The 21,117-nt window shown below is 46.7% G+C and overlaps 1 protein-coding gene across 5 annotated transcripts in view; it reads left to right on the top strand.

Moving 5' to 3' along the window:
- Positions 1-21,117, top strand: part of LRRFIP1 (LRR binding FLII interacting protein 1) — a 137,228-nt gene that overhangs the window by 40,672 nt on the left and 75,439 nt on the right. For 4 of the 5 annotated variants that reach the window (XM_074145089.1, XM_074145088.1, XM_074145090.1 and 1 more), the window contains exon 2: positions 17,369-17,455. In XM_074145089.1, coding sequence (XP_074001190.1) covers positions 17,369-17,455 — 87 coding nt within the window. Of the gene's footprint in view, positions 1-7,039; positions 7,129-17,368; positions 17,456-21,117 lie in introns of those variants that run through there. The other variant, XM_074145087.1, reaches the window with a different exon arrangement.

Raw genomic sequence — 21,117 nt, 5'->3', positions numbered from 1 at the left:
GGGGGATACGGTGTAGGGAAGAACTTTGTAGAGTAGGGTCGATGGTTGGACTCGATGATCCCAAGGGTCTTTTCCAACCTGAATGATTCTATGACTCTATGAAAATGAGACTTGCTTTGTCTCTTCCCCCTGTTTGGAAGACCAGTAGTAAATGTGATATGGAGGGACATTTCGTGAAATTCGAAGAGATACTACTTGAAGAGAATCAAGGAAACACGCAATAGAATCTCTTTTTTTAGAGATAAATGGAAGAAGCCGAGTTACACATGGAAGTGACCGGCAGCGTTGCAAGGCTGATACCGCTTGAGAATTAATACTGGGTGGGCCAAGCCGGAGCCGGTGTGCTCTATGTCGCATTTTTTGGGTTTTTTTTCAGTGTTTAAACCTGTCTGTAAAAATTTTGACTGCTTTATTCCTACTCGAAGCCCAGCTTCTGTGGCTCTTTAAGTAGCTCTGGCTCCACACGCCTTGAAGACGAAAATAATGTTAGGTGTGACCTGTGCTGGAAGCCAGACTTCCTTGGAATTTGTTTGCATTGTCAGTGATTGTAACATACCTCGAAGATGACTGTATGATCTTTACCTCTTCCTTTTGACACAACTCCTTGATGTAGTTACGGGTAGAGGGTTGCAGTTCTGTGAAAGTGATTTTTTTTTTTTTAATTATTATTTTTTTTTTTTTAGGATTTAGGCCCCTGGGGTGTTTTTTTTGTTGTTTTTGGTGGTTTTTTTTTTTTTGAGGAACGCATTGTGTTGTGTGCCAGTATGCCTTTTCTGTGCATGCAAAGGTGAGGTGTATTCCCCAAGGAGAGATAAGGAGCCTGTGCCATCAGGAACTGAGCTGCTGTCCTAAGCACAGTAATTTATTTATTTTTTTTTCTGCTTAGAAATACCTAAGATTAACTTGCAATTTTCTGAAAAATTGAGCTTTTTTTTTCTTCCTTCTAACTCTCGTTACCTGTTTTTCTTATGCTCAGCTTATCATCACAGAATCTTCTAGGTTGGAAGGGACCTTCAAGATCATCTTGTCCAACCAAAATAAACACCCACAAAACAACAAAATGCAACTCCATCACTAAACCATGTCTCCCAGCACCACGTCAACCCGTCTTTTGAACACTTCCAGGGATGGTGCCTCAACCACCTCCCTGGGCAGCCCATTCCAATGTCTGATAACCCTTTCAGTGAAAAAATTTTTCTTAATATCCAACCTGAACCTCCCCTGGTGCAACTTGAGGCCATTTCCTCTTGTCCTATCACTTGTTCTTTGGGAGAAGAGACCGACCCCCCCCCGGCTACACCCTCCTTTCAGGGAGTTGTAGGGAGCAATAAGGTCTCCCCTCAGCCTCTTTTCTCCAGGCTGAATAACCCCAGTTCCCTCAGCCTCTCCTCACAAGACTTGCTCTCCAGACCCCTCACCAGCTTCGTTGCCCTTCTCTGGACCCGCTCCAGCACCTCAACGTCTTTTTTGTGGTAGGGGGCCCAAAACTGGACACAGCCCTCGAGGTGGGGCCTCACCAGTGCCCGGTACAGGGGGACCATCACCTCCCGAGTCCTACTCCCCACACTGTTCCTGATCCAGGCCAGGATGCTGTTGGCCTCCTTGGCCACCTGGGCACACTGCTGCCTCATGTTCAGCCCACAGTCAACCAACACCCCCAGGTCCTTTTCTGCTGGGCAGCTCCAGCCACTCTGCACCAAGCCTGTAGCGCTGCGTGGGGTTGGTGTGACCCAAGTGGAGGACCTGACACTTGGCCTTGTTGAACTTCATCCCGTTGGTCTCAGCCCATTGATCCAACCTGTCCAGATCCCTCTGCAAAGCCTTTCTACCCTCCAGCAGGTTGACACTCCCACCCAACTTAGTGTCATCTGCGAACTTACTGAGGGAGCACTCAATCCCCTCGTCCAGATCATTGATAAAGATGTTAAAGAGAACGGGTCCCAGTACCGAGCCCTGGGGGGCACCACTCGTGACCGGATGCCAACTGGATTTAATCGTACTGCATTTAATGTGGATTTCCATCGTGAACGTTCTTCCTGCTTAGGTGTCTCCATGAATTCGTGTCACGACAAATGGGAAAATTCTTTCTTTCAAATGGGAAACGCGCGGACGCAAGACCCGTGCAACTGAAGGCATGCTATTTAGCAGAGCTCCAGATCCTCTTGATGCCTTTCCGAGCAGGGGGAAGGTATGACTTAAATGTACACCGCATTTTTGAGGTGGGAAATAAAAAGATTAAATTAATACCCACTTCTAGATGGTGTTCTCTAGGTGCTGTGGGTGCCCCCCCCCCCGCCCCGCTCCCCCAAGTTACGATAGCAGCGGTTGGAAGCGTTGAGGAGTCAGAGCTAACTACTGTCAGCTTAATGATGCTAAATAGCTTTGGGAATTGATTAAGTAAAATGCGTCGCTGGCTTTCCTAGATTGTGGCTCAGCTCCTGTAGTTACAGAACTGTACGTGCTCGCTTTTTATTTAGCGGTGTCTGAAGGATCCAGTGGAGTGTTGAGCGCCAGGAGGAAGAGGAAGGAGAGAGGAAGAAGAGAAGTGTATATGTGGGTATATAGAGAATTCCTGTTCTTAGGAAATCTGTCATGCTCTGTTTGGAAATTCAAGCAGGGTGAGGCTCGCTTCATATAAAACCAATTCAGACGTGCCAAAGTGTGTATTTTGAATGCTGTCAGCTCTGTATTACAGAAAAGTGGAAGTTCACGAGTATTAAAAAGACCTCCTGATCCTGCAGTTCCTACCCAACAGGTCCATAGCACCCTTGTGTGTTTGAATTTATCCTGAGGTGTGAAGTGCTTCAAGTAAACCAAACAAAACCAAACATCTTGGCTTCTATGTTGATTTAGAAAGTAATTAGAAAAAGGTGTGTGTGGGGGTGTCCTGAGTAATTTATGCCTTTTATAGGAGGTTCTCACATCTCTGGTGTATCTTCCAAGTGATGGATAGTACAAAAACTGTACGCATTTGCCATTGAATGTAAGGGGACTTTAATTCTCCTTAACCAAGAAAACCAGAACAAATTGTCTGTTTTAAGCTAAGCTGAAAGTATGCGTACTTCTTCATGCTGAGTTGTTACGATGCTTCAGATCCACACGGTTAACGTCAGTCTCCTTTCCTTCTGTAGAAGTTAAAACTTCTACATATAAGGTAAGACCTTTTTTTCCTGAAGCATTAGCTTCAGTGCCTGGCCCCCAGCTACCTTGGGGTGAGCTCCCGTAGTCCAGGAGTGCCAGATATTTCTTCACAGATATTTTATTTATTTATTTATTTATTTATTTATTTTGTGTCCCCAGGCAAGCCAACCAGCTGGGCAGAAAGCACCACTGCAGGGCACACCAGGGTATATTCCATAAGTTGTTGTAGGTTTCTGTTGTTCTTGGCTCTTGCTTAGGGCTGTATGTCCTACCACCTGAATAGGAAAGCATTTCCTGAGCATGTTACGCGTGCCTGGCTCTTGATTTCAGCATAAGCCATGCCAGGGGAGTGAAATAGGTGTCTGTTAAAGATAGATAAAACGCCTGTAATTTTAAATCTGGGCTGAATATTGACTGTCTATGAAGTGTGCTGGGCAGATTATATTGGCTGGCTTCCCTTTCCCCTCTTATTTCACGTATCTTGCTCTGCAGGCATACTTGTCCTACCCTCTGGCTAGCAGGCTTACCACCGAGAAACTGAACACGGGGCTCCAGTGTATCCTTCAATCTCCAGTTACCAACTTTCAGAGCAGCTTAAGCCCGACTTTTTCTAATTAAAACCAATACCTTTGAGGCATGTGATCGTGTTCCTGCTCCACAGGAACATGTATTATTTATATATCTATTAGTTTCTTTATTTTCATGACACGTTGGAGTGTATTTAAGACAGTTTTTGGTTTTTAAAGCCAAGTTGGGTCATTTACCCTGTAATGAAGGAAAATACGAATGAAGAGAAAAAAATAACTTGTTGGCCCAACAGGTGGTTTTAGAGTTGAATGAAAGACAGAGGCTTTGAAGACCTTATTGGGTACTTTGGGTACTTAAAAGGGGGCTTATAGGAATGATGGAAACATTTTATCAGGACCTGTAGTGGCAGGACAAGGGGTAACAGGTTCTTAAACTGAAAGAGGGAATATTGAGATCAGATATTAGGAAGAAATTATTTATGGTGAGACACTGGAACAGGTTTCCTAGAGAAGGTGTGGATGCCCTGTCATTGGGGGGGGGTTCAACCTTAGGCTGGACAGGGCTCTGAGCAACCTGATCTAGTGGAAGATGTCCCTGCCCATGGATTAGATGGTCTTTGCAACCCAACCTTATTTGTGATTCTATTACTTAATGTAAAACCACAGTCTACTTTACAAATGCAAAGCTTTCCCGCACTTAAGCCGGGTTTCTCCCAGGGCCAAGGTGCAAGTTGGACAACCCTAATGCCTTTTATTTATACATATATTTTTATACAACCTGAAAGGAGGGTGTAGAGAGGCGGGGGTCGGTCTCTTCTCCCGAGTCACAGGCGACAGGACTAGAGGAAATGGCCTCAAGTTGCGCCAGGGGAGGTTCAGGTTGGATATTAGGAAGAATTTTTACATGGAAAGGGTTATCAAGCCTTGGAATGGGCTGCCCAGGGAAGTGGTTGAGGCACCATCCCTGGAGGTGTTCAAAAGACGGGTTGACATGGTGCTGGGGGACATGGTTTAGTGATGGGGGTTTTTTTATCAGAGTTAGGTTGATGGTTGGACTAGATGATCTTGAAGGTCCCTTCCAACCTAGATGATCCTATGATTCTATGATTCTGTTTAAAGAAAGTGTGTCTCACCATTCCAGGGACAGTGGGACGTGGCTGGCGTTCCGGGGACCATCAATGCGTCCAGCTGAAGTATTGGCCCCGAATGTAAAATAGTGCCAGTGCTTCCGAATTAACTAAAATACTGTCAGCAGCACAGCAGCGTGTGCTCTTGCCAGCGTGGAAAAAAAGAAAAGATGGATTTTCCATACCGGGCTGGCAGCTCATGGAAAAACTGAGCTCAGATCCTGGGTGGAGGTTTTGCAGGGCTCCCCAACCTGCGCCGGCTGACCAGGCAGGAGAAGCCAGCGCGGGGTGTCGTTGCTAAGGAGCGACCTGTTTTGCTTGTCTCAGCAACCGGGGAAAATCCGGTGCCAGGAAGAGATGACTCTCCTCGTTTTCTATTGTTGTTGCAAGGGATAAAAAGCGTGATGCTTCAGCCTCGGTGATTGTCCCTGCCCTGGTGGTTTCCTCCCTGCCCTCCGGTCTCTGCGAGGGGGGTAGGTCTGCACGGCTTGGGATGAGTTCTGGGGGGATGGAGAGGTGGTACGGATAAAATCAGGTGGAATCAAGAGGTGGCACTGATTTCGATGGAAGCTGGGTTTCTGCTCTGGCTGTGCCTTGTTCTTGGGGTGTTGTCCCACTTAGTGTCATTTAAAAGCACTTGTGTCCTCTAATCCTTTTGGGTTTTTTTCCCCCTTTCCTTTAAGAGCCCTTTAGGCTCAACCAGCTTGTCACAAGAGACCTTCTGAAACACACAACTCACACACACACACACACACACACCTTTTTTAATTTATTTTTTTTTTTGTCCAGCTACTGTTCCCGCTTGCTCTTCCGCAGTACTCCCAGACCTCAATTAGATGTTTGGTTTGGGTTTGTTTGGATTTTTTCCCCCAGTCTTTTCTTCTGCTCCTTTTTTTTTTTTTTATTGCTTATAGTGTGTTTTGTTTTGTTTTTTTAATTTTTAAATTTTGGTTTTAATTTTTAATTTTTTAGGGTTTTTTTTTATTATTTTCATTTTTTTGTCCAACTACTGTACCTGCTTGCTCTTCTGCAGTACTCTCAGACCTCAATTAGGTGTTTAGTTTTTTAGATTAGATGTTTGGTTTGGGTTTCTTTGGTTTTTTTTTTTCTCCAGCCTTTTCTTCTGCTCCTTGTTTTTTTTCATTGCTTATAAGGTTTGGTTTTGTTTTGTTTTTATTTTAATTTTGTTTTTAATTTTTAATTTTTTAATTTTTTGTTGTTTTTTTAATTTTCATTTTTTTGTCCAACTGCTGTTCCTGCTTGCTCTTCCGCAGTACTCTCAGACCTCAATTAGGTGTTTGGTTTGGGTTTATTTGGGTGTTGGGTTTTTTTACCCCAGCCTTTTCTTCTGCTCTTTTTTATTGCTTATAGGTTTTGGGGTTTTTTTAAATTTTTATTTTTATTTTTAATTTTTTAATTTTTATTATTTTTTAATTTCTTTTTATTTTCATCTTTTTGTCCAACTGCTGTTCCTGCTTGCTCTCCCGCAGTACTCTCAGACCTCATTAGGTGTTTGGTTTGGGTTTCTTTGGGTGTTGTTTTTTTTTTTTACCCCAGCCTTTTCTTCTGCTCTTTTTTATTGCTTATAGGTTTTGGGGTTTTTTAAAATTTTTTTTTATTTTTTTTTTATTATTTTTACTTTTTTTTTATTTTCATCTTTTTGGCCAACTGCTGTTCCTGCTTGCTCTTCCGCAGTACTCTCAGACCTCAATTAGACCTTTAGTTTGGGTGGGTGGTTCCTCCCCCCCCCCCCCCCCCCGCCTTTTCTTCTGCTCCTTTTTTTTTTATTTTATTTTTTTTAATTTTTTTTTTTTTTATTTTTGTATTTCTTGTATTTTTTTTTTTTTTTATTTAATCGCTTAGAGTCTAACGCTATTTCTTAAAAGAATAAAACCCCCCCCGGCATACCCGCCGCGGATCACCTGTTTTCAGGCCCCGCTCCGTGCAACCCAGCCCACCCTACCGAGATAATTGCCGCAAATTAGCGACAGCGACGCCGTTGATGTCCCAGCGGTCCGAGCCTCCGGGATGCGCTGCCCGGAGGGGGCGGACATGCTGGGGAGGGGGGGGGGTGAGGGGGGTGTGTTGCCGGGCGGTGATTTATATATATTTTTTTTGCTTTCCTCGGCCCTTCTCGCAGCCGCACCGGCTCCCCGGGCGCTGGGCCGGCCCCCGGCAGCGCCCCGCTCCGCCCCCCGCGGAGAGGCGAGGGGGGGGGGGCGGGCCGGGCGCCTTCCTGCGGCGGCTGGGGCAGACGGCGGCGGGAAGGAGGGGAGGGAGCCATGGAGGAGGAGGAGGAGGGCGGCTGCCTCAGCCCGGCCGCCCGGCAGCAGGTAAGGGGAGGGGTAGGGGGTGCTGGCACCCCACCACCACCAGCACCACCCCCCGTGACCCGCGCCATGCCCACGGGTGTCCGTGGGGAAGCGGGGACAGCTGGCGGCACAGCTGCCCCGTCACCGCGGGCATCCCCGGTGCCACGGCTGGTGGGCATCCAGGCTCCTGGGGGGGGTGTGTGTGTGTGTGTGTTTTGGGGTCCCGGGTGTGTAATCGCCAGGGGTTGGTGCTGGCGACAGGCCACTTGGTGCCACCACTGGCGGACAGGCGGTTCTTCAAAAAGGAGTGGGGTTTTCTGAAAGCTTTCCTCTAAAAATCGGAACTAAACCGGCGAGCTGCTTGCTGCTGGCTCCGGTGCGGGAGCGGACACGCCAACCGAACCTGGTGGTAGGTGTTTTCCGAATGAAGTTTGGAAACAGCCCTGTGGTGACCATAAGCTGTTCGCGGGTTGATCGGTCATCCGTTGACACAAACTGTCGCTCCGGAGACGGGAGAGGAGCTGGTTTGACATCCCGTAAAGGGGCCCCTCCGCCGAACCGGCAGCGCCGGTACCTGGGTATTAGAAGGGAATCTTTATGTTTACGTGTAGGCGAAGGTTCACGAACACGCTGCCTTTTCAGACCCATCTGCATCGAAGAGACAGGCGAGGCGTGGGTTGCGGATTAAAGAGAAAGGTGAGGACGTGGACCGGCCGAGCCTGAGGTGACTCAACGGGCTCGTTGTCGTCTGAGTAAGCGGTGCAAAGTATGTTTATATTAATAGCTTGGGTGCAAGAAAAAAAAAAAAAAAAAAAAGTCAGGTAAACGCGCTTGGTTTGACCTCTAAATATAGAAGGCATTTATAGGTCTCCTCGTTTCCGTGCGAAGGAGCGCGTGATAACTCCTGGTGAGCTCCTGGAACTTGCCGGTTCGGGTCACTGGTCGCTCAAGTGGAGATGGGGAAAGGCAGTGGCTGTTTCAACCCTGTAGCTGTATTGCTCAGGTATGTTGCAGGAGGACTGCACGCGGGGTGCTGCTTGTCTAAATACACTTTTAAATTCTTTGGAAGTATAATTCCGTGGAAGATCTCTCTCGCCTAGTGAAGCACGTGACTTAATGTAAATAGAGCGAAGGGCTGTATAACGCTCGAGGAAAAGCCTTTACGTGCAGAATATTGGGACGGGACGGCGTCAGTCGTGAAAAATCAACACGGGAAGGACACGGACCTGTTGGAACGGGTCCAGCGGAGGGCCACGAAGATGATGAGAGGGCTGGAGCACCTCCCCTACGAAGACAGGCTGAGAGAGCTGGGGTTGTTCAGCCTGGAGAAGAGAAGGCTCCGGGGCAGCCTTCCGATATCTGAAGGGAGCCTCCAGGAGAGCCGGAGAGGAACTCTTTGTCCGGAGATGCAGTGACAGGACAAGGGGTAATGGTTTTAAATTGGAAGAGGGGAGATTTAGATTAGATATTAGGAGGAAACTCTTTCCTGTGAGGGTGGTGAGGCACTGGAACAGGTTGCCCAGGGAAGTTGTGGATGCCCCATCCCTGGAAGTGTTCAAGGCCAGGCTGGATGGGGCTTTGAGCAACCTGCTCTAGTGGAGGTGTCCCTGCCCATGGCAGGGGGGTTGGAACTCGATGATCTTTAAGGTCCCTTCCAACTCTAACCATTCTACGATTCTGTGATTCTATGAAAACTCTTACCTATGTTGCCATGTGGCAAGTCAACATAGTCATTTTTCACTGCTCAAAAAAAAAAAAAGCAGCATAATTTCCTGCCTTTGTTGGCTGTTTCTTGGGGTTTCCAGTTGAACAATGAACTCTTGGACATTCCATAAGGGAAAAGCTCTGAGAATGCGCACCTTCAGGATGTGTGTCATTAGCCTCTACCTAACGAAGTCACCTAAATAATTCCTCTCATCAAAATGGTAATGAACGCGCAGCTTCCCCCACGCTGCGCTTGGGGCCAGGAAGTCGTGGCTTCCGTAGCCATTGTGGGTTACGGGCGGCCCCAGCCGCGCTGGGTACGTGGGTTACGGGTGCAACCAGACCTCGCCTCCTCTTGAGGAGTGGTGTTTAAAAAGGGTGTATGGTGGGGGCGACTTCCTCAGCAGTTGCAGCAGATCTCCTACGCCCACTTCTCCCCGCCGCCTCACGCTGCAGGGCAGGAGAAGGAGATGCTTTTCACCCTTTCCAGCTGATATCAAATATCACCTTTGGCTTTTTTTATATAAATATATATTTATTTTTTTTTTCCAGATACAGTTGTACCTCAGTAGTGAACCAGGTTACAGCCTCCTGAATTTTCCCCCTGTTCAGAGCTAAGCGTACTGAACTCTTTTAAGGCAGGATAAAGATCTACTGCTGCGTAGGACTGGATTTTTTTTATTATTTTAACGACCCTTAAGCAGGGGTGTTGAGTGCTGAGCAGGCGAAGCAACAAAAGCAGTGAGCGTTTTGGAGTGCAACAGCATGCTTGTTTTGAGGCTTAGAGGCTGTAAATCATTCGGGGCAACTGCAATAAAATGACAAAAATGCAGGATGTGTGTATCTGTAGTATTTGAGCACGTTACATAAATTAAGGCCATGTATTTTTCAGCTGGTGTGGGATTTCCATGTTCATCCCAGCAGCGTGGTGATGCAAAAAACCCCCTCTGGTTTTGCCGACGGGGCTTTACAGAAGCCCCTTGAGGACTTTTTGGTTTTGGTGTGACACGCACAGTACAGCTGAAGCTGCCGGTTCTCCTTATCAGATGAGCAATGCTTCATAAAAGGGAAGTTGCAAAAGCTTTTTAATGAGCGCTATTAGGCTTCATATTTTTATTCTTCTGTTTTCGCCAGTGATCTGTCACTTGTGATTGAGGCCTGTGTTGCTCACTGAGTCACTAGTGAATTTTAAATGATTTTAAGATTACTTCCTTCAATCTTAGTGATTGTTTTTTTTTTTTTCTTCGTCGTGAATCTGTTGAATAGTTATTTATATTGACAACCTCGAGGCTTTAATTTTAGCTTTTCTAGTCCAAATTTCAGAAGTCTGTACGAATTTATTGGTGACTTCATGATCTTCAGGCTGCGTTTCTTGCAAGGTCCAGTGCCTGTCTCTGCTGCTGCCCTTAGAGGTGACTTGGGTCTGGGATTTGACAAGCGCTGGGGCTGGATGAAGGCTGAAGTCAGCCAGGCAGAGCCTGTTTTGGTTTAGTCAGCAGAGAGAGAGAGAGAGAAACGTGAAGTTAAATTTGCTGTTCGCAGGGTGTGCAAGAAATCAAGAACTATTAATACAAAACCGGAGCCCAAGACTTTCCAAGAGTGTGGCTCGACCAACTCAGACGAGTTGAGTTGTGCTCCTGCTTTTGAGGAAGAGGTCCATAATAAATCTGACGCTCTCGCGTATTGGTCCAAAGGTCTGTAGATGACAGTGGAGGTCCTGCTACGAATATTCGTGCCCTGTGGCTTGCTGTTGGGATAGCCACCCCTGTCAGTAGGTGTTATGCTTCTCCACGGGGAAAATCATAGAATCATAGAATGGTTAGAGTTGGAAGAGACCTTAAAGATCATCGAGTTCCAACCCTCCTGCCATGGGCAGGGACACCTCCACTAGAGCAGGTTGCTCAAAGCCCCATCCAGCCTGGCCTTGAACACTTCCAGGGATGGGGCATCCACAACTTCCCTGGGCAACCTGTTCCAGTGCCTCACCACCCTCACAGGAAAGAATTTCCTCCTAATATCTAATCTAAATCTCCCCTCTTCCAATTTAAAACCATTACCCCTTGTCCTGTCACTGCATCTCCTGACAAAGAGTCCCTCTCCGGCTCTCCTGTAGGCTCCCTTCAGATATTGGAAGGCTGCTGTGAGGTCTCCCCGGAGCCTTCTCTTCTCCAGGCTGAACAACCCCAGCTCTCTCAGCCTGTCTTAATAGGGGAGGTGCTCCATCCCTCTGATCATCTTTGTGGCCCTCCTCTGGACCCGTTCCAATAGGTCCCTGTCCTTCCTGTGTTGAGGACTCCAAAGCTGGACACAGTACTCCAGGTGGGGTCTCACAAGCGCAGAGTAGAGGGTCAGAATCACCTCCCGTGACCTGCTGGCCACGCTTCTCTTGATGCAGCCCAGGATTCGTACGTATTGTCTCCCACACTTGTTGCAGAATTTGCTGGACGTTAGGCTTGCTACCAGATTTTCAGTTGGACTTCTGAAATGGTACACAATTAGGTGTGGTTGGGTGTGGGTTCAGTCCTTGCCCTGATTTGATGTACTTCCTCTAAGCTCATGAGCAGGGCCTGGCTTGTCACCAGTGCCACCTACAGAATACCAAAAACTCTCCTTTGGGTTAAGTAACTCTATCAATTAAAGCAGGGTAGACACAGGATTATGAAGGGCACAGGCTGGTCGTTTAATGACCAACTTGATTATAGCGTCATACATTTCTGCCGTGTTGGGGAACGCCCTCCGAAGGCTCGTGCGTAGCCTCGGGTGAGTGGGGTTTGGGAACACTGAGACAAGATATTGGACTTGTGCAACCGGGGGACTGTTTTTGCTCTTTGTCACGTGAGGACTTTCCTGGGGACCTGTGAATACTCAGGAGCTCTGAGTTACCCTCCCATGGACTCTAGTGGTCCTGTTTTGTTGCAGTGCCAAAGGGAGATGGATGACGAGTAGGAGCAGGTTAAATCTTTCCTAACCAACCTTATGCGAGGAAATGAAATAAAACTTTATTTCATGGAAGTGTTTGGGCCGTGCTTAATCATTACGGCAATGCTGTTTCATATCACTGATACCATCAGAGACCATTGCTTATCGTATCGATCAGACCGTTGAGCTGAGAATTTGTTTTTCTTGCCTCTTTCTTGTCACCCATAGTCTCATTTTGCTGTGGGTTTGACAACCCTTTAGGGAAGGATGGCCTGTTTCTTACAAACCACCTTTGTCCAGCATAAGCGTGCTGGTGGTTTTTGTTGGGAACCACGATGAAAATAGTTGTGTAATCACCCAGATAGCACCCAGACACTCTTGTGACCACGTTTTGTAATGTAACAGCCAGTTTGCTGACAGTATTTGATGCAGAATACCAGACCTTAAGGTAGGAATTAACAGCAGCCTTCCAACATACAAGATAAGGTTACTGAGAAGCCGAGAGCCAGGCTCCTTATTGGGGGTGCAGGGAGGGAGGATGAGAAGGTGGGTTTTAACTTAAAAGAGAGCTTAAGAGGTTCTGACGTGATGGGGGGGCGGAAGACGGAAGGGGGGAAACAACTCACTGTGAGGAGGTGAAGATGATCAGGCATCAAAGGAGGAGTCTGGGAAGGCTGTGGAGCCACCAGCCTTGGAGGTTTTCAAGAGCCAACTTGGACAAAAGCCCTGAGCAACGTGGTCTGAATTTGATGCTGACCCTGCTTTGAGCAGGTGGGTGGACTGGAGACCCCCCCAAGGTCCCTTTCAGCCTGAACAATTCTGTCATTCGTTGTTTTGATGTGATAAAAATGAATTGCTTTAAAATACTAGTGCTCTGGGTGGAACAACAAATTGTTGGCTTCTTACAAAGGGACCAGTATGTGCTAATGGCAGATTTTTAACTTAAAGGTTAAAAAGCTGTTTAAAAGAATCCGGAATATATTGTTTCTCTTGTTTGTATTGGAAGTTACTTAATGCTGAAGAGCCATGTGGTCATGGAAAGAAAAATGTCATAAATAAAATATATGCTCGTTGCAAGATGTAAGCCATTGTTAATCAAAGATAGTAAGGGAAAATGTGGTTTTCTTTTTCTTGTATATCTTAAAGGCTTGCAAATTGGCTTTGCGTGAGCAGGTGGAGGACTGCGAAGCTGAAATGGAATGAATTAGAGACACCCCTTGGATTGACGCTTAAAACTGAAACGTATCGTACATGCAACCTGTCATTTACTAGGACGTTGCACAAAGGAAAATTAATTTAACTTATTGCAGTTGGTATCGGTATCTAGGGAACTGGCAAGCCTCGTTTCTCAGGAAGGCTTGAGAATTACTTGCTAAACTCTTTTTTTTTTCTTTTTTTTTTAATTTTTTTTTTTTCTTCTCCTTCCTCCCCCCTTCCATTTTTGACGTTGCTTCATTTCAGTGTGCACTTCTGGAGGAGATAGAATTCTGCAGCGTAGCTAGCAAGCATGTAAATCCTTTGGCCCTATATCGTACAAGGAAAACAGGAGGAGAGCTACTTATGTGTGTTAAGCACAATGTCTGAATTTCCCGTACAGGCATAGAGTTCTTCTAGCATGAAAGCTCAGCTGGTTATTGAAATTCGTAAGGACGGTATCTGCAATAATTTTAACCTCAAAATAATCTTGTTCTGTCTTTTTCTGGCAGGTGGGGAGTTAATACGCAGGGTTCTGTGCTGTTTGGTGTGATTTTGCTTATGGAGATTTTAGGGTCCTTTGTTTTCCGTAGGAGAAAAATACAGCTAATTGTTTGCACTGCTGTTGTTCCTCACCCAGGTCAGGTGCAGGTTTTAAATATATGTACAGAGTTAAGTTTTTTTTGTTTACTTTGGATTTTTGTGCTGTTTCTTAAGGCTGCTTTACAGTGTGCGCGTCAGGGTGAGGGAACGTATCTCTAAACCACTAGGAGTCGAAGGTGTTGTCTAAAGCTGTGTCTCCTGTTCCCCCTCTCTCTCCCCCCGCAAAAAATCGTTAATGAGCTGGAGTCCTCGGAGCAAGATTCCCCTTCCCCGGGGAAGCGGTGCTTCTGGAGGTTCCGCAGCTCATTTTCAGCTATAGAGAAATGGGTTATGTCAAGTCCATATTATAGTTGTTCTGGTACTGTCACTTCTTGCCTTTTAGTGTACATCTCGCAGCTTGTATAAACGCTGTATAAATAGTGGGTGCCATAAACCATTTCAAACATGTCAGGGAAATCATAATGCTGCCTGGCAGGGGTTCTGCCTAGTTATTTGCCCAGCAGCAGGGCTGTGGGGTTGGTTAGGTTTGGTTTTTTTGTTTTGTTTTTTATTTTTGGACAAGCTGCTTCAGGTTGGTAAGTGCTGTTGAAGCCACGGTCCCTTGAAAACGCTTGTGGTGGTACGTGCCCGCAGCCTGGAGCCTGCCATCGCTTGGCTCCGTAAGTAACAGCACCCTACGAGATGACGAGAGGAGAGGATTTTTGGGGTGCGAGCATGGGGGTCTGCTCCGGGTATGAGGCTGCGGGTGCATTTTGCAGTTTCTCTCCACGGTTACCTAGTTACAGAATCACATGGGGTTGGAAGGGACCTCTGGAGATCATCAAGTCCAACCCCCCTGCCAGTGCAGGTCCACCCAGAGCAGGTTGCACAGGAATGTGTCCAGGTGGGGCTGGAATGTCTCCAGAGAAGGAGACTCCACCACCTCCCTGGGCAGCCTGTTCCAGGGCTCTGCCACCCTCACAGGAAAGAAGTTCCTCCTCATGTTTAGGTGGAACTTCTTCTATTCAAGTTTGTGCCCATTTCCTCTTGTCCTGTCCCTGGGCACCACTGAAAAAAGACCGGCCCCATCCTCTTGACACCCTCCCTTTAAGTATTTATAGGCATTGATCAGATCCCCCCTCAGCCTTCTCTTCTCCAGACTAAAAAGACCCAAGTCCCTCAGCCTCTCCTCATAAGAGAGATGCTCCAGGCCCCTCATCATCTTTGTAGCCCTCTGCTGTACCCTCTCCAGCAGTTTCCAGTCCTTCTTGAACTGGGGAGCCCAGAACTGGACCCAGTGCTCCAGATGGGGCCTCACCAGGGCAGAGCAGAGGGGGAGGATGACCTCTCTCGACCTGCTGGTCACACTCTTCCTGATACACCCCAGAATGCCGTTGGCCTTCTTGGCCACAAGGGCACATTGCTGGCTCATGGTCATCCTGTTGTCCACCAGGACTCCTAGGTCTTTATCCTCAGAGCTGCTCTCCAGCAGGTCAGCCCCCAGCCTGTACTGGTGCATGGGGTTATTCCTCCCCAGGTGCAGCACCCTACACTTGTCCTTGTTGAATTTCATGAGGTTCCTCTCTGCCCAACTCTCCAGCCTGTCCAGGTCTCGCCGTATGGCAGTACAGCCTTCTGGTGTGTTGGCCACCCCTCCCAGTTTTGTGTCGTCAGCAAACTTGCTGAGGGTACCTTCCATCCCTTCATCCAGGTCATTGATGAATATATTGAAGAGGACTGGACACAGAACTGACCCCAAAACTCGGGCAACGGACTAAAGACAGCAGTGCTCTGCACACTACCAACCTTCTGCTCTTTCTGCCATGGGCATTTTTTACCCTCTGAGAAGGTTTTTCTGTTGTTACAAGTAATTTTCTTTCAGGCTGAAGTTGTCTGTGTTGCAAGAATTGAAAATTTGGCTCATTTAGAGAGACCATATTTGCACAACAGGGTGCTGCCTGCCTACCAGCTCAAGTTGGAGGGGCAAAGCAGGAAAAGGGGGGAGGCTGTCGGTGACTGAATGACAGCAGTATTTAGGGACTGGGGCTGTTTGTGGTGGGGTTTTGTAGAAGGTGGATGCTGCAGACTCAAATATCAGCCTCGTGACTGTGTATTTTGGATTTCGTTACTGTTGGTGAGGACTTAAGATCTGGAGCACTACAGGGCTCCTGGTCCTCCCATACACCAGCTTGTGCTTGGTTTTCATTTGTCTTTTCCGTTAACTGAAAGTTTCATCCACCCTACTCCTTTTTCGGCTTTTTTTTCCATGTTCTGTGGTTTCGAAGGTTGTGGCCCTTTTCTGCCAAGTTTGAGCGGCGAATATACTTACAGAAGGGAAAAGAAATTACACTTTTTGGTTTTTCTGGTTTTCCTTCTGTTTACAAGTGCCGGTGAAAGTGTTGGTGTTCTGATTTTCTCTATCCTTCTGTATACCCTTCACTACAAGAAGGACATTGAGCTGCTGGAGCGTGTCCAGAGGAGAGCCACCAAGCTGGTGAGGGGTCTGGAGAACAAGTCATAGGAGGAGAGGCTGAGGGAACTGGGCATGTTCAGTTTGGAGAAGAGGAGGCTGAGGGGAGACCTCGTTGCCCTCTACAACTCCCTGAAAGGAGGGTGTAGAGAGTTGGGTGCTGGCCTCTTCTCCCAAGGGAATGATGACAGGACCAGAGGAAATGGTCTGAAGTTGGGGCAGGGGAGGTTTAGATTAGATATTAGGAAGAATGACTTTACTGAGAGGGTGGTCAGGCACTGGAACAGCCTGCCCAGGGAGGTGGTGGAGTCACCATCCCTGGAGGTATTCAAGAAAAGTATAGATGTGGCACTTCAGGGCATGTACTAGTGGCCAAGATTGTTGGGGTTTTTTTTTTTGTTAGTGTATGGTTGGACTCGATGATCTCAGAGGTCCCTTCCAACCATGAAGATTCTGTGATTTGGTATTATTGCGTTTTTTCCCCTGCTGAATTGCATGCTGTACTTCCAGTAAAAGGTTTCGGAAGCAGAGGAGCTGGGTGTACCACCAGGCTGTCTAGCTGAGCAATGCCTTCTGCTCCCTGCTGAGCTATTCTGGATTCCGCAGGGTGAGCTCCTTGCAGTCGCACCGTACCTAGCTCAAGCTAATTTTACTTTTATTTCCCTCCACTTCTCCCCCCCCCATACGACTAACTGGTTTTGGCCGCGATTAAAAGCAGAATATTAAAATATTACTGTATAGCATCTCCACCTGGGCTGAAGCGAGGAAGCTCTGTAGTTCTCCCGAGAGGGCCCCTTCTTGGCGGGCGGCCACACCGGAGAGGTTTGGACTTGAATATGGACGTCTGGAGACTTTTTAATTGAGTTTGCGCGTTTTTTCTCAGGTTCCCTGCTCCCCGGCCTGGATGGTTTCAGCCCTAGCGGTGCATAGTCCTGCTGAACAGCAGTGCTTACCTGGCTGCTGTGCCCATGGATGTTGAGTGCAGTGTCAGCGGTTAAGGAAAAATGGCCTGTAATGTGTTTACTGTTGGTCAAATTCATTCACCGGTGAAAAATAACCTGCGCCGCAGGGGGTGGGGGGTGGGGGAGAGCAAAACCTGCCTTTCTTCAATAAATCTTGCTGTTTCCTCTCTATCCACACAAATAGTAATTAAACACCACTGCTAACTGAGGGTAGTGCCTACACAAGGGTGTATTACCCGCCTGTGAAGCATAACAAGTTACAGAAGGCAGGGCCAGGACTTGCAGTAGGGAATTAACTCCTACAGAGGAGTTTACAGTCCTGCCGAGTCTCATCTCCTTTTTTTTTTTTTTTTTTTTTCCCCTGCTTAACCGGTGTGTTTCAGGAAGAATTGTCCAGCTTTTTATTTCGTTGCTGTGTTCCTTTTTGCAGGCTGAAGCAAGACTGGCAGCGAAGCGAGCGGCGCGGGCAGAGGCACGGGAGATCCGCATGAAAGAACTGGAGAGGCAGCAGAAAGAGGTATGACCAAGGCTTGGGGGGGGGGGGTGTTTCATCATCATCTTTTCCTGAATATTTACGTATGTAATCTGAGGTTCTGGAACAAAGGGTTAATCTGTGTTTGTCTGAAATGTTAATAGTTCGTGTGGAGCTAATGCGGCTCAGTTTGTGGGATTGTGGGACGTAGCCTGGAAAAAAAAATTGGGATTGTAGCAACAGTTTTATCTTGGTGAAGTCAGTATAATTATTCACAGAAAACGCTGGGGGTGACTTTGTAATCATTGTTTAATAATACACTTTGAAGTGTACAGTTTGTTTCCGTGTGCACTGGGGGGATGGATTCTTATCACTTCGTTAGGAATCTAATGAATATGGCAGACTCTCGGCCCCTTGTATGTCTCTTCGCTGGCAAGTTGTCTTGCTTCATTGCTGTGAAGCTGGCGTTGTGGTCGCCCCTGCTTGTAAAAATGATGATTTGCTGTTGGCAGAAGCAATGATAGAAACTGAATTTGGCAAAACATTACTTTCCCCAAAGTGTTTGGATTAAACGCCTGGTGTGGTCTTTTCCAAAATCTGGAAGAGCTAGTTGTTGTATACCATCAAATTTACCGTGCTTCTGCACGTCAGCGTGTGGGAGCTGGTGGGTTTCCAGTCTAGGAATGATTGTTGAGACCAGAAAGGCTTGTTCTGCTCCTGTTGTGTTTGATAGGTAGGCGCTGTACTAAATGCTGTTCTCTCTGCTCCAAGAAACAGAGAGCAGCATTTTGAAGGTCTGGAAGCTAAAGCAGTGCTATTAGAATGGGGCTGTAAGCATGGGTTGGCACAGGTGGACCAAACCAGTGATAGAGAACAGAATGGCTTAAAACTTGCATGTGTTGATGTGCATTTAGTAAGACAGCGGGATAGGTGTAACAGCACTCATAATTTAATTTTCTCAAATAGATTTTGAAGGAAAGGGAAGAAGTAAGAAGTTTTGGGGGCAGGGTATGGGAACACGTAGTAAGAATAAATGTACATCTGTGCTTTAGGGTGCAGAGCAGGATTCAGTTTCACTTTTAAACGGTGAATTGGGACGTGGTAGTGGAATAGTGCCGGTGCAGGCTGCAGTAATCCGCCTGCAAAAGAAGCACTTGGGCAGTTTGCCCGTGCTCAGCTGTGTGCCGGAGTGTCTCGTCTAGTTGCGGCACGTCTGGATGTGTCTTAGCTCCCTGTAGCCACGGCAGGGTTAGATGTACCTGCAAACGCCCCAGGAGTAAGAGCTGCGGAGGAGCGTTGCTGTGAGCACAGTGCTTGTGGAAGAGAGGAACTTCTTACTGCTCCAGCTGCTGCTTTTTGAAGGATGTTTCTTGCAACCGGGACCGCAGTTGGAAGGTCTGGAGTGCAGATAAGTGTCGGTACTGTCAAGCTTCCTGCTGTGCCTACAGCCTGAGTGATGGGACTCGCCAAGCAGCCTTTGGGAGATCCACGGTAAACAACCACTGGGTGTTTTGTTTGGGCAGCAAAGTAAATATGGGTGTCATGGCTCCTGACAGTGGTGTTACCATCTAATTTGCAGATAACTTTGGTGCATCTGATGACCCCCTTGAAGATTAAAAGCTGATGCTGCAAAGGGTGTCCTAGCAAACTGAAATTTTGGTATGAAAGCTAAAGCCCGTGTGCGTGCTTGTGCAGTTAATAACTGAAGAGCTAGCGATCTGAAAATCTGTGAAAACGTCTTTGTATAGAGAGAAATTGCATGGTACAGGATGTGGCTCTGAAATACTAAATTCAGTGAAAACTAAGCCACATATCCACTACAATCTGTTTTGTAATTCATTGGCATAAATTACAGAATGTGACTATGCATTTATTTAATACTTCGCAAGCTTGGATATTCTGTAATTTTTTTCAAATAGCTTGATCTCAGCCCCCAGGTGGAAGGTAGAGTTGGTAAGGATGGCTGCAGGAAGTTTTTCATTGCCTCAAGTACCTTGCAGATATAATAAAAGTAAACAAATACAGAAAATCCCAAGCAGCGGTCAACGTGAGAGATTTGGCACCTAGCCCTTCCTTGGAGGAGAACGTCCTGTGATACTGGTGTCTGTACAGCTTGTTGTCTGCTATCTTCATTTTCCTTTTCAGAGAAATAAACAGCACATTCCCACTCTTGCCATGTTGAACAACCAGAACTTAAAGCACTTGCTTTACTACTTCAGAAGGCTTTTCAGAGCCAGTTTCAGGGGTTAAAGCAATAAATCAATTTATTGCATGTGTGTGTACTTGTTCATGCTTAAAGCAGTGTACATGCCCTTACAGGCTTCTCGTGGAGTGTGGATTACTTGAGAATATATTTATGTTGTTGGTTTGGGTTAAAAGTTTCCAGATGTTACCATCACAAGCTGTTAAGCGTGGCAGTATAGCTCTTGCTAGCAGTGAAGTAGGGTGTTTTCATGATTTGGATTTGGGCTGGAAATTGGCTTCTCGTCTGCCCACCATCTAGTATTAACGCCATTTCTTAATGTGCTTCATTTTCCTCATTTTAAAATGGTTGGTTGACTTTTGCATCGTGAGTCTACGTACATGTTTTAACTAACATTCTGCTTGCCACAACAAAAGAAATGTCAATGCAAAAGCACCAGGTGTCTGAGAGGTTTTTTTTTTTAATTTTTTCTTTCTGTTCTGTATCTTACGAATGCTGCTGTAGGTAAAATGAGCTGCCTCTTCATCAGAAAGCCATTAAAACGCCCTGTGCTGGTTCTGTAGGCTGGCCATACGTGAAGAGTACACCAAAGATTAATTAGTCACAGCTGTGTAGTAAAGCTCATCGGTAAACGGTGAGGGCTACACGGCATCATCCCGAGCTCTTCTTCTGGCAGAAATCATTTCATGTAGCACACGCAATTGGCGGCAGAAATTGTTGCGTAGTCTATTCCTTTGGAAATTTAAAATTGTATTTCTCATCAGCCACAGTACGGGTAAGATCCTTTTCCGAAGGAGCACGCGACAAGAAGCTCACGGTGGAGAGCTTGGCTTTAGATGGTGGTGACCGTGTTTGCTGCACAGGTGGGGGCTCAGCCCCCTTGCCTAGGCTGTTGTACATCTTGCCCGTGGCCACTACTGTTCATCTCGTGGCTGTGTGCTGGGAGGGACAGCTTTAGTAGTGGTTGAATATATAAGGTGACTTTTAAGACTTCTTCTGGAAACTTTAATGTGAAGCAACATGCTGCTGTAGTAGAACCATAGTTGGAGAAATTATACGGCGGAAATAGATGGGCTTTTGGAAGAAGACACTCTCTGAGTTGCAGTGCGAGACGTGGGAAAGTTGCTGCCCTGCGCTGTGGTGGGGCAGGATTGCAGGTGGTGTTCCAGGTATCGTCTCATCACCTGGCAGCAGAAAGAAGGATAAGTGTGCCGCTGTGGGTGGTCGTGGGGTTTGGGTTTTAGTTTTTTTCCCAAGGAGAGGAAGGTAAGGACTACAAGTTTAACAGGAAAGTAGCCTAGGTAAATTGTTTTCTGAAGCTGAAGAAAGAAAATTAGCACAAGAATAGTCATCTGATGTATGCTGATTTATGAAGATGAGGGTAGTGGTCAGTTTTGGATCATATATAGGTGTGTATATTTATGTATATAAATATTTACATATTTAGCAGAGAAGGGGTTCCTGGGAGACTCTAAGAAGGGCACAGGTCTAATAAATGTAACTG

Source organism: Numenius arquata, chromosome 3 (assembly GCF_964106895.1).
Source record: "Numenius arquata chromosome 3, bNumArq3.hap1.1, whole genome shotgun sequence".
NCBI lineage: Eukaryota > Metazoa > Chordata > Aves > Charadriiformes > Scolopacidae > Numenius > Numenius arquata.
This window is presented reverse-complemented; position numbering and strand designations above follow the sequence as displayed.